General features: G+C 34.1%; 1 protein-coding gene across 1 annotated transcript in view; it reads right to left on the reverse strand.

The window, feature by feature from the left end:
* The window catches only part of LOC124353878, a 48,574-nt gene extending 33,714 nt beyond the window's left edge, over positions 1–14,860 (reverse strand). The window contains exons 1-2 of the mRNA XM_046803921.1: positions 14,582–14,860; positions 7,845–7,942 (exon numbers count right to left, since the gene is read on the reverse strand). Of these exons, the coding sequence (XP_046659877.1) occupies positions 7,845–7,942; positions 14,582–14,609 (126 nt within the window). The 5' untranslated portion in view covers positions 14,610–14,860. The remainder of the gene's footprint in view (positions 1–7,844; positions 7,943–14,581) is intronic.
* Between the last annotated feature and the right edge of the window lie 3,248 nt (positions 14,861–18,108).

Raw genomic sequence — 18,108 nt, forward strand, 5'->3', positions numbered from 1 at the left:
TTCCAGTGTCCTGCCCTTGTCTCTCTCTCAGTTACCCTCCAACCTTAACCGAGCACAGTCGATGATGTAAACTAATTCAGTCTTTTATTCCGATTCCCCGTAACCCGTACACAACAAGTTCCTTATCCTAATAATATTATAAATGTGAAAGTGCCTTGTTTGTTTTGCTTTCGTGCAATAAACTATTCAACCGATTGTACTGAAATTTTACATGGACATTCTTAGGGCCCCTGGGATGAATACAGGCCCTCACTAGTCTCAAAAGCAGTTAAAAATCCAACCCTGGTCACTAAAATTGCAAAATATTAATTGAAAGAGTTTGTTAATTATAATCAAATGTTCTGTGCAAACATTTTTTTATGACAGCACGACTGTATGTTTTATTAATACTCATACACTATTTTAAATTTGTTACATTTATAGAGTGAAAAATTTTAATAACATTGATAATAACAATACTTTTTACTTTAACATTGTGGCAACAAGGCAAACTAAATATTAAGTGGCATCACAAAGCAATACACGAGACACTAAATGCAATTTTTAAGACATTGTCAAGAGGACATCACATCCATTTCTCACTGATGAGGTATACAACACTGATTATATAAATACTGATATAATTCCTAGACTAGACAGAGGAATTAGTATGATGTAGCGAATATGGATTGGGAAGCAAGAGCATGTCACAATGTTAAGTATTGAAATGTGCTAGCATTATTGATGTTGATTTGAGGTTTTAATTCTCTATAACAATATCTATATACCCATACAATTCGGTAATCTGCACTGTTCTGAATAAAACCAATAATTTATATTTTTTCTTTAGGCTAAATACAAAATTCCAATTATGTGTTGGAAATATATATATATATTATATATACAGGGTGTTCACAAAAGGGTGTCGCTAACTTCTATGGATGATATTATTCATCATTTCAAGCAAAAAATGTCCTATAAATAAATATAGGTAGAAAAATGTGTTGTATAGCCACTAGCCGCAATTTTGTAATTTTTATTAAAAAATTAATATATCTAGAACTAGCTAAGCTAAAGAAATCAAATTTGGCACATAGGTTTAAAAAGATAAGTGAAAAATAAAAATAAATAATTCTGTTATTTTCTGTAATATTAATAAAATGGTGTCTGTTGAAAATTTTTAAAGCCAAATAAAAAAAATCATAATATTTATTAAACATGACACTAACTATTTGAGTCATTTTATTACAATTCTAACGGTACTTTTCCCAACAAAATCAGTCAGCGCATGAGCAAGCACGACTACTTTAAAGGTATGCTTACACAAGCCAGGAGCAACAAACAACTGATACCTCTCCAACTATGACACGTTTGGCGATCCCGGTTTGTGCAAGTGGTCGTGTTCACTTATACGTTGACTGATTTCGTTGGAAAAAGTACAGTTGAATTCGGTATACACATTGCAAAATATTTAGTATCTTTTAAAATTGTATAACCTACAAAAACAGCTGATGCTTATCAATAGGCAAAATGTTTGCTGCTCCCGGCTTATGCAAGCTTACCTTTAACCCTCCAAGTGATAGCGGCTCAGACCGAGCTGTTAGGGACCCCGTCTCAATCGATAACGGCTCGGTCCGAGCCGTTCGTGAAAAACGACGTAAAATAATAACTAGTATCGGAATTCAGCTATATTTTTATACTAAACGGTTTAGAAAGAGTTCCTTTACTTGATACTCTATGTCGTATATATTTTCAAGCAGATACAAATAAACATTATATGGAACTTGTTGATGAAAAGTACATTTTTTGGCAGTTTTCGATTTGTTTATGCTGGTGAAAAACATATTCAAAATCAATTTTCATGTAAATATAAACTACAAGTGTTATACATCTTTGTGTTCAAACTTAAATTGTGAATCTTTTGTATATAATGAATTTCAAATATGTTACTATGGAAATTGTGAAAAATAGCCTCAAAAATATAATTTTTTATTGGAAAAATTTGTTTTTCAAGGTCATTAGTAAATAATACAATGAAAAAATTTTCTTGGTAAGTTTTTCTGTATCATTACCATTTAGTACATATTATAGTGAACATTTTAATATATAATATGTTATATTTCAGGTATATTTGATATGTTTTATGAATTAAAACAAAAAAACACTGCGCATCATCATAAAAAGGCCTATCACTGTAGAGTAATATGAGTATCACTTGGAGGGTTAAAGTGGTTGTGCACACTTGTCATTGACAGATATTTAAAGGATATATTTTACTTGAAATGATGACTACTATCATCTACATAAGTTTGCAACATCCTTTTGTGAACACCCTGTATATATAATAATACAAAATCAAATATAGTTATAATGTAAAAATTAAATATAATTTGAACCAGTGAAGTGCAAAACCTGAAATAAAAAATAGGTACCAGATGATACGAGGGCGGTTTGATAAGTGAGTGACTTATCAGTGCAAAAACAAATGTTTTTCAGCAAATAAACATATTATTTTTTTAATATAATTATCTTTTGGCTCAGTACATTTAGTTAAGCATTTTTCTAATATTTTTATTCCCTCCAAATAATAGGTTTTCTCAAGGCTCTCAATATAATAGTTTATTTCAATAATGACTTCTTTATTCGACTCAAATGTCCTACCGCCCAGCTATTTCTTTTAAGTTTGGAAACAGAAAATAGTTGCAGGGGGCTAGGCTAGATCTGGAGAACATGCTGGATGGGGTAGCAGTTCATAGTCCAATTCATAGGTTGTCGCCATCATGACTAGTCAAATGTGCACAGGTGCATTGTCTTGATGGAACAGCACTTTTCCTCTTTGGCAAATGCGGCTGTTTTTTCTTCAAATCAACGTTGAATCTGTCCAAAAGCTATGAATATTCGCCAGATATTATTTATCCCTTCTCAAGGTAATCGATGTGAATGACACTCTGTACATCCCAATAAACTGTGGCCATGACCTTGTTGGCTGAGAGACTCACCTTGGCCTTCTTTGTTCCACGTTCAGCCTGAGCAACCCACTGTTTCAATTGTTCCTTGGTATCTGGAGTGTGGTGATGGATCTTTGTTTCGTCCACAGTTACAAAACAGCACCAAAACTTGTCCAGATTACGGCTGAACATCGCTAAACACTCTTTTATGGTCGAGTGGGAGTAATCGCAGCGCCCATCTTGTAGTTTTTTCATGTTCAAATATTAGTGTAAAATGTGATGTATCCGTTTGGATGAGATACTTACAGCATGAGCCAACTCACGCACTTTCATCCTCTGATTATCCAATATCATTCCATAGAATTTATTGACGATTTCCGGCGTGATCAATTCTTTGGGTGACCTGAATGTTTAGCATCACTAGTGCTGGTACGACCACAAAGGAACTCTGTAAACTACTTTTGAACCATTGAAATAGAAGGTACTGAGTTCCAGTAGTATTTATCAAGTCTTTCCTTAGTTTCAGTGATGGAACTTTTACGTAAAATGTAATGCTTATCAGCACACAAAATTCACTTTTTTCCCAATTTTGTGAAAATTCACAAGGTTGTCTGCTTTGAACGTTTATTAAACACCAACTGCATTACGCTGCTTGCTGAAAATTAGAAAGTTGTTCACTGACAGATTACAGTTGACTGCAGCACTGTTGCATTTAAAATTACTAATCGGGAAATTCAAAGTCACTGACTTATCAAACCGCCCTAGTATGTGACTAACTCCATTTTTAAAATATCATAGGACACTATCTTATTACATGACAAATGTTTTCACAAAGAAAGCTATGAACTTCGACTATGGAGTTCTTCTACATTGGTCTAAAATAGTTCAAATGTTACTGAAATCGTGGGAGCTATTCAATCAAATGTACAAAATGTTGCATAAAAATTAAGGGCAAAGCCATGGATATGTGCTAATGTATACATACATACACACACATATATAAGTTAAACATCTGTTTAAATGGTCCATATGTGTATATTTAATTGTTTATAATTTATTTTGAGGCTAATGGACACTGATGATGGTTTAATACCGAAACACGTGTATGGCAATAAAATCATTAAAAAAGGGTTCTAGTTGACTTTTTCATTGTACTAATATATATGTATGTATAATGAATATACAGTGTCCCAGAAGAGGTTAAAATGTTTGATTTTATATTACTTACCCATTTATGCACCGGCCATTTTGAAAGTCTACATAATTAATAAAGTAGGTTTTACAAATATTCTGTGAAAATTTCAGCTCTCTAGCAATTATTGAAACAAAATGGTGACATTTTGAAAAACTATACTTTAAAAACAGCAAAAGACAGTATTTTTGGTTTTGTCAAATTATTTATTGTCGTAAAAACCTAATATATATGTATATTAGCATAAATAGCAACACAAAATCATCTATCTAGATTGTTAAAGGAGGTGTTGAAATTGTTCCCCCAGCTTCTTGACAATATCCCAGCCAATGATAAAACACTGACATGTTTATTGCATCTACTGGAATATACGCAGCTTCTTCTACAATACAGTCGCCCTATTGTTACTAACCACAAAAATTATTAATGTGAAATTAAACTGATTAAAGTAACTCCCTGAATTTTCTGCTGAATTTACAGTTTACTTTTAAAATCTTTAAACGGCAACCACTTTGTAATGGATAAACCTTTTGAAATCACTAGCTCTTTAAAATGGTCTGCATATAGACCTATGTTTACATTGAAAATTGTCTATTTGACTCCTCATGGACCGTTCCCTTAGAAAAATAGCAGGACACAGAATACATCTTAAAGAAGGTATTTGTGTGGAGTTTTGTAGCTTCATTTGATATGGTTACAATAAAATTAAGCTATTCTTGAACTTGCGCATAAGATCAGTATTGAAACTTTCAAGCGCCCCCATTTTGTTTACGATTAACCTTCTGAGGTTTAATTGGCAGCAATGGTATGCACATCGACCTATCCTTACATTTAAGATTTCTGAGGTGGTGAAGAGCTACTGATTGCATCAAAAAGTTTTAATTTTATGCACGTATAACATGTCAATTTTTATAGCAACAGCTGATTATTATCTTGGTGACATAAAATTTTACACTACCAGATGCTGTGTACAAATAATTTATGAATTATGACCATTACAACAGTTACCACACATAAATTAATTAGTCATCAATAGATCTGGATGAGCTATAAATAAGCTCACCCAGTTCACACTACAACTAATTCAAGACTAGATTATCAGGAACTTAAAAGATCATTCAGACTCCTCCCAGTGATGAAAGTATTGTCAGGCATCAGAAAGCTTTGATTAAATTGTCATTATAATTTCTCAGTAGATCTGAAAACATTCCTAGAAGATAGTGAAGTAGTGTTGCCATATGGTAATGTAGGAAAAAGAGATTTTAGATGATGAGTACTGTCGTGGGTAAAGAAGATTGAAAGGAAATATTCTGGAAATGGTTCATAATCATTTATCGTGACCGTGCCTGACACGATATGTTAATAGGCACACCTTGACCGGACATGCTCATTGTTGAATTGTCATTTGCCTATACTCTGACTCTTGACTGGAGGGAGGGCGGAGCAGCCCAGCCCATCTAATGGGCACACCTAACAAGACATGCTCACTGATGGATTGTCACTTGTCTATATTCTGACTCTTGATTAGAGGAGGGGAGGAGCATCCCAGCCCATTTAATGGGCACACCTAACAAGACATGCTCACTGATGGATTGTCACTTGCCTACACTCTGACTCTTGACTAGAGAAGGGGAGGAGCATCCCAGCCCATCTAATGGACACACATAAAAGACATGCTCACTGATGGATTGTCACTTTTATATATTCTGACTCTTGACTAGAGGAGAGGAGGAGCATCCCAGCCCATCTAATGGGCACACATAACAAGACATGCTCACTGATGGATTGTCATTTGTCTATATTCTGACTCTAGACTGGAGGGAGGGGGGAGCAACCCAGGTCATCTAAAAGCTTATATATTATAAAGTGATAAGCTTACGGTTAAAGATGTTACGGGATAAAGATAGGAGAGAAGGGTTTATGTAATGATGCCAACTCCCTGACGTTGTCCAAGCTTCATGCCTGTCTTTATCCAAGGAGGGGGAGGGTCACTTCCAATTCTTCAGGGCCTCCAAGGCTGTAGCGGAGTCCATGGAAGAATAGGCCACTTACGACACCTCCCTCTTGTCAGTAGCATTAGGCTAGGACACAAGTTTGAAGGGATCCATCTGTCTATCGAACATGAAACAAAGTTCAAGAGCAACACTACTTCGCCAACCGAATTCATAAAGGGCATCGAAACCCAACATGGCACTAAAACAGCCATCGAGAAACCTTAGAGTTTGTTGAGACATCTCTCATCACGAGACGAGAGTAACGATAGTACTGCTACAGCCAACAAGATGTACAAGGAGCATTCAATACACACGTACCTTGATAGAGAAAATAAAATCGCTTCTGCTACTTCATGACGCAGCGACTTCCAAGACGAAACTGACTGATACTGTGTTCAAGGGACGCTTTGCACAAGACAGATAGATGACACATTGATTTCAGTCCACAGATGAGAAATGGCCGTTAGATAGTACAATAAGTCCAAGGACTGAATCAGCTCATTGATCCATATCCTGCTTGAAATGCCCTAGATTATTTTAAAGACAGCAAAGAGTCTTATTCTAAATAATGGAACTAAGCCTACTGTAACTAGAAACTGCAAATATTATACATCAGGTCCATCTCCGCCCCGCCTTTCTCCACTTAAGGATCCGGCCGGTCCTTTTTATATAGTATCATTATCTGTGTGGTAACTCTTAAATTACTTAAGAAAAATCCTACACTTGGTACAGTAAAACCTCAATTATTGGACATAATAAGGGCTGAACATGTTTTGAATAACCAAAATTTAAGATAATATGATGTTATATGAAGAACTTCTGGGAAATATACCTAGGTATATTCAAATTATAACATTACTTACACTTTTACGGAATATAAACTTATTTATTCTTAAAATAAATCAAAGGCAGGAGTAAACAACACTACTTGCCACTGAGAGATAATGGGCAAACACATTTTGCTGCTGCCAGCAGGGTTGGTGAGTGCGGCCCTGACATTCCAAGATAAGACGTGAAAGAAATGATGGCAGCTGAATAGAGGTCATGAAGGACTGGAAAGATGGTGACTAATATACTATACAGTTATGACTGGGTTTGGGACTAAAAGCTTGGATGGTTTTGAAGAGGAGGGAGTTTATTGCTCTTCTTTGTTAACATCTGCCTTGAGGCAAGGCGGTTAGGGTCTTGTCCTCCATTGACAGCCCCCGAAAAAAATATTCTGAATGCTGTCAAAATAATATTGTGGTTGCCACTTGCACCAATTATTTGTTGTTTCCTTAGCTTCTTGAGTCAAGGGTATTGGAACTGTTTTCACTTCTTCTCAAGTAGTTTCTGATAACCCAGGTTTCTGATAATCGATAATCCAGGTTTCCGATAATCAGGGTGTTACTGGTGTCTTTTGGTTTAAAGAACTTATTGTTGAATTTGGTGTGAAGAGATCAAAGGTCCATCTATTTGTCTCTTTTATTCTTTGTTGTATCAGTTTATTGTTACCTTTAGTTTCTAAGCTAGATAATACTATATGCGTACTCAACATAAAGTTTATAAATTTAGTCTTCTGACCTTATGATTGTTGCATACAGTGTAAGCAGTTTACTTTATTTGTAACCTTATATGTCAAGTTAAATCATTATTTGAGGAAGCAGATGCCAGGACTCAAAATGCTATTTGTAAGAAAGTAAATATAACTAATATTCATAAAATAAACTCTTAACTCCATAAATTACTTACAATTTTATCAATGTTTTTGCCCACTATGAAGATGCGATCATGATTTTCTTTGTGTTCAAATTTGTACACAGACGGATCAATATAGACCTCCCCCTCACCTGAAACATTAACCACATTTCTTTCAGTCCATGGATACTTAAACTAAACTGAGTACATTAATATAATGTTCATAGATTTTTTATGTATTAATGTAATGTAAGTATTAATGGATGAAATTACTTGAAACTACTAAAAACTAATAACCGTGCCTATATTGGCAAAGTAATTTTCAAAGAAAACACACAGACAGAGCATCCCTCCCATACCATTCCAGGTAGCCCCAACTGAGAAACAGGAGTCAAGTCCCCTAAGGTACATTAGCCACTGCATCATCAAATAGGGTCAGTTTAATAAAATAGTAGTCAAATTAAAATATACAGTATAATTATAATGTAAAGTTTATAATTTAATTTTTAACAGATACCAAAATAATCGAAAAACTTATTAAAAATCGGCTCATAAATTATCTTGATAGGTACTAAAAAATTACTTTAGCAGGAGACAATACGGTTTTAGGAAAGGGAAGTCCACCGAGGATGCTCTTGTCAAGGTTACGGACTACATTTACATAAACCTTAATGAAGGAAACAAGTCCACCGGTTTATTTATAGATTTTCAAAAAAACATTTGACTTGGTTAATCACAAAATACTATTACTGAAACTAGATGCACTGGGAGTAAGAGGAATAGCCCTAAATTGGTTTAATAGTTTTCTTCATGGCAGAACCCAACAAGTACAAATTAAAAATAGTTTTAGTTCACACCTTTCTGTGAAATCAGGTGTGCTGCAAGGCTCTGTCCTGTCGGCTACTCTTTTTTTGATTTTTATTAATGACCTTTTAGGGTCTAATTTTAATGACGTCCCTAGCGTATTTGCGGACGATATTGCTCTGTTTTATTCTGAAAAAAATATTTTACCGCTCTGGAGACAAATAACAGAAGACCTGGAGATTTTAAGAATCTGGTGCGATAGTAATAAAATGGAAATAAATTTTAGCAAAACTAAATATATAAATTTTGATTTTAGAAGTTTTCATTATCAATCTGAGTTGAAGTACCACATCCTAAACTGTGCTGAAACTAATTATTGTAACTGTCTAAGTATAGGGAAAGTAGACAGCTTCAAATATCTTGGAGTATTTTTAGATGCAAAAATAAATTGGGAAAATCACATTAATTATTTATTTAAAATGTTAGTCATCATTACGAAATTTTTTTTTTAATATTTGTGGTGAAACGCTGTTGAGAACACTATATTTTGCACTAATTGACTCTAGGCTGCAGTATGCATTACAATGCTGGGGAGTAACTTATAAATATAATTAGTTAAGAATATTACCTTTGTAACATCTTTTTGTATTTAAGGTGCTAAGGCTCTTCTATTTAAGAAGTGGTAATACAGGCACAATAAATTTAATATACAGAACTAGAAACTTGGTACAAAACTCTTTTAGAACGTCTAAAGTAAAGAAATTGTTGTTTAGACATTCTTTTAAATATGTTGGGCCAAAATATTTTAATCAACTGCCTTCTGAGTTAAAAGACTGTAGCACAGTAAAATTGTTTAGTATTAAGTTGAAAAAATGGTTATTTGAAAATAGTGATATCAGTTTCTTAAACAATACACTTGTATAATTATTTATTGTTTGTCAGCTATTTATTGGTTTCTCGTCGTTATATTTATTATGTCAAACTTCAGATAGTGTGTGTATTTATTTATTACCTCATTGTTATATTATTTATTTGTATATGTGTGTTATATTTATTTTTATTTTTGTTGCCATTACATGTTTGTTTCCTTAATATAGTGACAAAATAAAGATTTAATATCTAAAAGTATCAATTGTAAATACATTAGTCAAATAAGGCAATTGTAATGATTAACATTAAGTAAAGTGATTAGCAGACGGCACGGAGTGAGCAGTCAGTTATAAAGAAGAATTTGGACTCTAGCTAATAAACATTTTTTCTATTATTACCCTGCCACATTACTGGATGAAGTGGTAGTGTATATTCCCAGAATGTAGATTGTTGCAAAACTGGATTTTTGTGGAGGAATAAACTCATTATTTCAGATACCTAATTTTATTGTTGTTTATAATAAGTTTCGTGTGAGCATCCCATGATAAGTTATTGTCAACTGTTAGCCCCAAAAATTTAACTTCTTTGGCAAATACTACTTCTTTTCCTTCAATTTCAATGAGTGTAGCAATTGCTTGTTAATTTTGTTTTTTTCAAAACTTAGGCATTACATTTTATCCATGTTTAGATATAAATTGTGGCAAACATTTTTTGTAAATTGGCTAATTCAATATAAAATTTAATTTTTAGCTGTTATTTTGATTTTACTTGATATTTTTAAATTCGAAAACATGTTGACTAATTACTTTGCCTTTATAATGTACTGTTACATTGGAACTAATATTTGGTTGTTTGCCAACTTCAGATTGGATTATTTTCCAAGTCCTGACTTCTTAAAATTTTGAAATTTTTCTTAATAAAAAGTCTATGTGTTTGTGCTTATCAGTTGGGTTAGCTTCCTTTTTTCTTTCTTAATTCTAGTTAGTAATCCTTTGTCTTTAGAAATTTTAAGAGTTTTCTCTAGCCAAGATAACTTTATTTTTAATATAGTCTGTAATCCATTTTATATTGTTAGCTTTACCGGAAAATATATCTTACTATGTATTACGTGGAGCTTGGTTCATATATGATTTATCTGACTCTTTGTTATCTTTGGAAAATCTTCAACAATATTTTTACTTACATTTTAACTATTCATATTTAAGTTATAATATTTGAAGTTGTGCATCATGGCCGGATATTTGTGTGATAATTCTTGACATTTATTTTTGTTGTCCTTATATTGTTGATAAAATTATATATGCTGTTACTGATTTAAATGTAACCCTAATTGGAAAATTTACTTTATTTGTTATACTACAGGTATATATTTTCAAAACATTTACAACTCTTTTATACTGAGAGAGTCATGGTTTAAATCAACATTAAATTAAAATTAATAGAACAGTCACGGTATAGCAGAATTCAAATACCAGCAGACAGAAAGAATGGCCAAGAAGTAAGGTTTGCAGATCAGCTGATGATGTAATTGTTTAACTTAGATGGACATCACTGTAAACTAGAGTTCTTCTGCTACAATGTAACAAAAAATATGAAGACAAACAAATGTCTGCTACATATACATAATAATGTATATTACTTTGACTCACAGGTCAAATATATGTGATTCTAGCTAAATGAAAATGATACAGACTCTGGTTTAAGAAATATATTATCGTATATCATTATTTGCATAAGCCAGCTAAATGCTACTCCCCAACCTTTAATAAGATGAAGTATCCTGACTACACATTTAACATCACAAGTAACTAAAAATCGGACTAAGCTTCATTATAGAATATTGTTATACTCAGTTTTAACAAACAAATTTTCTTCGATTGAAGTTTATTATTAATGGTGAACCAGTCTATAATTTCAGCAGTTCCACAAACTGCCGAAAACAAGCTATCAGTTCCTTCTGGAGAAAGTCACCACTCTAGTGCAAACTACCAAAGATGGCATACCGCTCCCTTGCAACTGAAGGACAATCAAAGAGCAAATATTCAGCAGTTTCATCCTTCTTATCACACATTCTACATAGCGGATCCTCCTGAAGGATACCGACTCTGTGAAGATTCTTCCTCAGGTGACCATGTCCCATGATATAACCCAAGAAGACATTGTTGTATAGTGAGAGAAGGTCAGATGCCACTCTGGAGGAAGGCGACTGTAGTACCATTCTGCTCATTCTCATCCCTCAGTATAGAGCCACAGTGAAGGTATTATATATGGCGGTAAAAGATTTAATTAACAGTATTGATTAAAATTAATCCAGAAAAAGTAGAATTATTTGTATAATATTCGAAGTATAGCTACAAGCACAATGGCGATGTAAAGGCGTTATTTGTCTCACAAGCTGTCAAACACGTTTACCCTTAAAAATAGAATGAAGTAAGTTTTACACTGATTTATTTGTTACATTTTAATAAATAGATATAAATTTATTTTATTAGGCCTATCATCATTTTTTTTTTTTTTTTTTTTAATTGTAAGGTTAAAGGCCGACCTGGCAAATCACGAATTTGACGTTATTAACGTATTCTGCTCATCCTCCTGAACAAATATATATATATATGGTTTTAGGGGGGTGCAAATGATAAATAACATGGTTTTAGGGGATATATTCATAAATAGTTCAGTTTTTAATGTTTTAATGGCCTGTTTGTGTGCTATGTCTGGATATCTGTAAATATTATCTGCTGCCGGCACTGATAGTGTATCTGTTATCTGAGCGCTCCTGGGTAGAAATAAGTGCTTCAAAAGATAACGTGTATTGTAGTTTGGATTGAGTGTGCTTGACAATCATGGATCAACCATCCACTTCTTCTATGAGCTGTAGTGAATTGTGTGTCGGAGTGTTTTCTCGGGCATGTTAAGAGTTTGCGTTTTGACTTACAGTAGATTATTTCCTTTTTAATAGAACATGGAATTTTTAATAATGAGTGTATTTGTTTGTTGTGCAGTCGCGTAGTTATTAAATGGGAGACATTGATGTTTTGTTGTAACAGAAAAATTTGTAAAAGTAGTAATAAAGTTTTGAATTGAGTAATTTTTAAAAATTGGCCCGGGCAGGTTCTTTTTTTTGAAAGAACGTGATTAGACATAGAGATATATTTTGGTTTGGTGATCACATGGTTGTAGCCAGTGAGACAATGCTATATTTCCTTGGAGTTTGCCTTTATGAACATTCTGTGGAATACACTAATGGTGTTCTCTATTAATGTTCATTTATATATTTATATAAGGGGTTTTCATGATTTATTAAGTTTTTACACTGTACATAATTGCCTTTGCATTACAATTCAATTTATATTTCTGATCAACCACTCTAGAATTAGATATTTTGTTGATAGGTACTATCTTGAAAGGTGTTTTTCTTTTGTTGACATCAGCACAGGGTAGCACCAGAGGGGAAGCACCTTCAGTGCTGATGGCCAGAGGCACTCGTCTCAACCCGATAACAACTAATTAATTTATAGCTCGAAATTAAAAAAAACACTGTTCATTAGGGTCAAAAAATTCTGCTCATTTCAGTATTATTTTTCATTTACGTTTGCTAAGATGGCGCCTATCCAATGACGTCATCACGAGGTTGAATCACAGTCACAGGTCATGTGACGCCCAACGTGGCTGTACAACATGGAAATATTGCTCCGCGCATGAACAGTTGTTCCATTTTTTAATGTTCTACAACTTTGTTATTTCTCATTTACACCCCGTCAAACCTTATATTATTTGTTCTGTAGGATGATTCCAGTAAGGTAATAACGCAAATCTCGTATTTTGCCGCTCCGGCCATTACTTTCACAATTACAGTTTATTTTATGTAAAAACATAGCAGAATTACACTACAATAATTTAAAATAGCTGTTATGTATTCTGTTCCAACATTTTGGTTCTTTATTATTCTGTAGTTCAGATCACGGTATCAATTTACAATATCGTGACCATGGAAAGGTATGTTCATTTTTTTTTCTGAATACTACAATTTTTCCTGAAAACAATAGTGAAAAAAAATTCGTCGGCAATGAAAGGAGTTACGATTTTTTGAAATTCTCTGAAAACTCTGTTTTGACAGTACCTCTGGCAACACTATCCATATTTGACAGTTTGGTATTACTCCGCGGCTCTCTCAAATAAAGAAGGGACGCCATTTTGAACTATTTTGTTCCTCCGTGTCTATTCCTAACCTCCTTATTTGACAGTTTGGTAATACTCCGCGGCTCTCTCAAATAAAGAAGGGACGCCATTTTGAACTATTTTGTTCCTCCGTGTCTATTCTTAACCTCCTAGTTCAGTAGTGGTAATGGCACACCTTTGTGTTGCATGTTCGTAACCTACATGGAAGCAATTCCCCACCTGAACATTAAGGTAAGTGATAAGTTACTGAAATGATAGTAACTAGTACGTTCATCCTGTCAACAATGCCTGCCCGCTGCGCACTGCTTGCTCTTTAAAAAAAAAAATTAACTCGAGTTTGCAAAAGTCGAATCCCAGATCACGTGATGCCCCTGCTCCTTAACGCAATAATGCCCGAAAGGCATCAATATAATACAATAATATTCTTTCCCCCCAGTTTATATGCACCTGTGATAATAATACTAGGCTATGAATGCCCGACCCATGAAAAAAGTCCATTTTCCATGGTCACGGTATTGTAAATAAATACCCAGATCACAAATCATTAATACTACTTAAATACTGCAGCCAATGATTTGGCACAAGAAAGTAATCAATCACAAATGGCCATAAAATGTGAAAAATGTTTGTTACTTGAAGGGGGCAATTTAAAAATATATGTATGTTCCATTTATTTTTTACAACTTCTCATATTCATTCATACAGATTAAATTTACGTATAAATACCACATGTTTTGGGTTTATTATGTATTTTCTAGAATCTTAGTGTCCAAGAACAAACTAATACAACCCCTTTAATGTTGTGGGAAATCTGAATAATTGTAACCTGTTCTATAGCTTGTATTACGACATACATTACGATTCAAATTTTAATAACACTTATTACATGTAAATAATTAACGCAGTTATTTACATATCTTATTTGAATATATACTTACATGTAGTATTCGGCAAGGAATCCACCATGATTTGGCTGACAAGAATCAAAGCGGAAATAACGGCTAATCTAGGAAATTTTCTGCTTATATTTAAACAACCGTATTTGTTACGGTACTACTTTTCACCAAATCAAAATCCTCGATTAATCCAATTTGTAGTTAGTATCAAGAGCTATCACTGATAAGATAATAAAATTCACTCTAATCACAATGTGGTGGGCGTTGAGGGTGGGTGAATGAGTCATAGAGCAAGTGAACGAGGGAACGTTGAACAACCCCAACGGAAGGAACGAAGAACCACCACCGCACAGTATAGGAAAACTCCATAAAACTTAGCACAACTATTACACCAACTGTATACTTTTATAATAAATTTCTCATTGTTGTGTTTTGATGTGGTGATTAAGAATGTTTACTTGAATTATTTAAACAAATGGAAAATGCAATATAGGCAATTTACCTATATTAATTATTATTTATTTACATAGAAACTACAGATGTATTGTATTAAATGCTTCTCTTTATAAAAAGCTTTAAAATATACAGTCATTGATAAAAACTACCTGAAAATAAACTAACGCTGACTTATGTTTTGTTATTTTTTCACCTGCATATGCATTAACTCTATCTGACAATTCACATTCAACCATGTTTAAGTTACGGATGTTTTATCCAGCGACCACAGAATAACATAGGCAGAGCAAGTGCGACACTGTGTGAAGCCGGCCTTATACTGCAAAGATAGCGGCGGCAAAGGAGTCATGCCAACCCCTCGCGCCGCGCCCGGTGCCTTACACGCTGTGTTGCGGAGAATTACCCCATTTGGGGTAAAAATCAGGCAGAATAAAATAGAAAATATAAACTGTTCTACACATGCATTTAGAAAATTAAACCAATAAGAGCTAGCAATTTTGGTAGCTAATGAAGATAACGAAGAAGTAGAAATTTTTTATGTTTGAGGGTCAACATCCAACATTACCTGTGATGTAATCGATTACGTAATAGGTTACGTAGTGAATCACTTAAGTCTAAGATCGTCTGTGAGCGGTGTCTCAGTCTTATGAAAAATAGACCTAATCCACCCCAGAAACATAGTTTGATTAATTAAAAAAACAGAGGTGGACTGATCCAACCATCTCAAGGTATAATTAAACTTTATTTGCTTTGTGAATCTACTGACAAGTATTTCATTGCAACCGGTTCCATATCTTCAAAAAACATTTATGGCGTGCTCGTGCTCGGCACCTCAGTCAGTGTCCAACCGCGACAACAGGAATACTGCCCAATGTTTGTACTTCAAATTTGAAATGTGTGCTGCATTCAAAAATTTCCGCCAGTTGTGAAATGCGATCTGTGATTAGTTTCTTGTTGGTAAAAAGCTTAAAACGAATAAAAATTCATCGGGAACTGTGTGAAGTGTACAGGAACTACGTAATGAACTGAAGGTTCTGTCCAAAGAAGAGTGGACGTCCGACCGTTGTGACTGACGTTCTAGTCGCCAAACTTGATGAAAATATTCGTGAAAAATGCCGAACACAGTTACTGAGTTTCTCTATGTTTTCTCTAAATTTCACGGAATTTATTATTTGAATTTGTGTCACAGAAGTTAGAATACTACAAATTTTGTGCAAAATGGTTGGCATAAATGCTTACAGATCATATTAAAAGGAACAACGAATAGGGGCCAGCTTTGACGGTTTTGGAGGCCTACCACAGTTAGATTTTGGATTTTGATTTGTGCGGTTGGATTTTGATTTGTACAAAATCCATAACAGTTCACAGTCATGGATTTCCATTTGTGCTCAAAAATGAAAACTTGGCTAGCAACACAGCGTTTCAACAACACTCTAACTGGCGCCTTTTTGGTACGCGTCACTGAGTGGCTGAGGTCGCAGGCAACAGCATTCTATGACACAAGAATTTTAAAGCTTGTTTTGATAAGTTTCTATGATCAGTACCTGAATTTTTATAGTGATCATGTAAAAAAGTGGTATTTTGTTCCCTCCTATCAACATGTACATAATAAAATGTTTTTCTTGTACTTGTTTTTTTTTTTAAACGTTATGAATAGCACTCGTTACATCCAACTTCATTTTGTGACAGTACAGCAGTTACCGCTGGACCATCCAAGAACGCTGTGGCCAGGGACTATTAGTTTGAGGTAAAGAGTCTATATTTTGTGTTAAATAGGCATTGAATCATCTGTAATTAGTGATGAATTTATCTCCGTGGCATGGCCCGGTGAATCATGTATACCATGAGTTGCTTCATCAACAGCGTTCCATGAATAACTGAGTGGATCTCGATTTTTATATGACCTAGGTTCTGGTGCTGAAGCTATAACTTTGATTGATACGGCTTTCTACCATTCGTTTGAGAATACATGTGCATGGCCAAGATTCGCTTGGATGAGTTCAACTTAATCCACTAAAGAGTCAAATTTGCTAGATCGGTTGTGATTCTGACGGCAGAACCAGGTAGGGAAAGCCATGTTGGAACAGAATTACCATAGTGAGATCTTCTGAGATGCTTGAAAATCAACTCACGTCGAGTGGTATTTGTAGATGTACATAACAGAGATCTAATCGAGTGGTGGGATTTTTGGAGAAATGGTTCCCAGCGTTTGGTTGGAAAATCTTGGCTCCTCATGGCAAGTGTTATGGTTTTCCAAACTATACCATTATACTTTTCAACACTATTGCCTTTGGGATTGTACGCTGAAGAATTACTTCATACTATCAGATGTGTTTCAAGAAATGATTTCAGATCTTTTGACATCATCAGTGCCAATCTACAGTCTGAATCACACGCACACACGCAGACTGAAAGATGGCATTCCAAATGACTGAACAATTCACTTAGTTTTTTCAGGTTGTTGATGATGATGTATCTCGATATGGAAATACAAACAGATAGTGTGAATACTCATAAAAAATAGTAAGAATGAATTTGTGTTGGTTGATACTGGGAAGAGGTTCTTTAAAATATATGTTTAATCGTTCAAATATCTGTATAAGATAGCCTTTGTAGTTGCAACACCTTGTTCTCAGCTCTGATTGCATATACTTTACAGCAGGATACAAGTTGGCGTACTTCTACCAAAGGACAGGGAAAGTTTTGATTCTATAATAAAATCTTGATACTTCAGGCTGGCAAAGCTTCTTATGTATATCTTGAAGATTAATTCTGCCTTGAATGGAACCACACAATCTTGGCATGGTGTCAGCAACGATCCGTTGTGCTTCTGGACAATATCGTATTTAAAGCAAGACAGTTGCAAGCACCAACGATGAATATTTTCATTCATACAGGTAGAATTTCCCCTTGAATGACTTTATTTTAAGCCACAAAAATAATTAAACTTAACTTAATACACTTAATTTTTTAAGCGATTGTAAGTATTTATCCACAGTCTTTACTTGGTTTTTGACAACGAGTAGGTGACAGTACAGGGAGAAAATTTAGTTTAGTCTGGAAATCATACAAAATATTGACTGCTTCATTAAGTGCTTTTGCATGTGCTTGTA

Source organism: Homalodisca vitripennis, chromosome 2 (genome assembly GCF_021130785.1).
Source record: "Homalodisca vitripennis isolate AUS2020 chromosome 2, UT_GWSS_2.1, whole genome shotgun sequence".
Lineage (NCBI taxonomy): Eukaryota > Metazoa > Arthropoda > Insecta > Hemiptera > Cicadellidae > Homalodisca > Homalodisca vitripennis.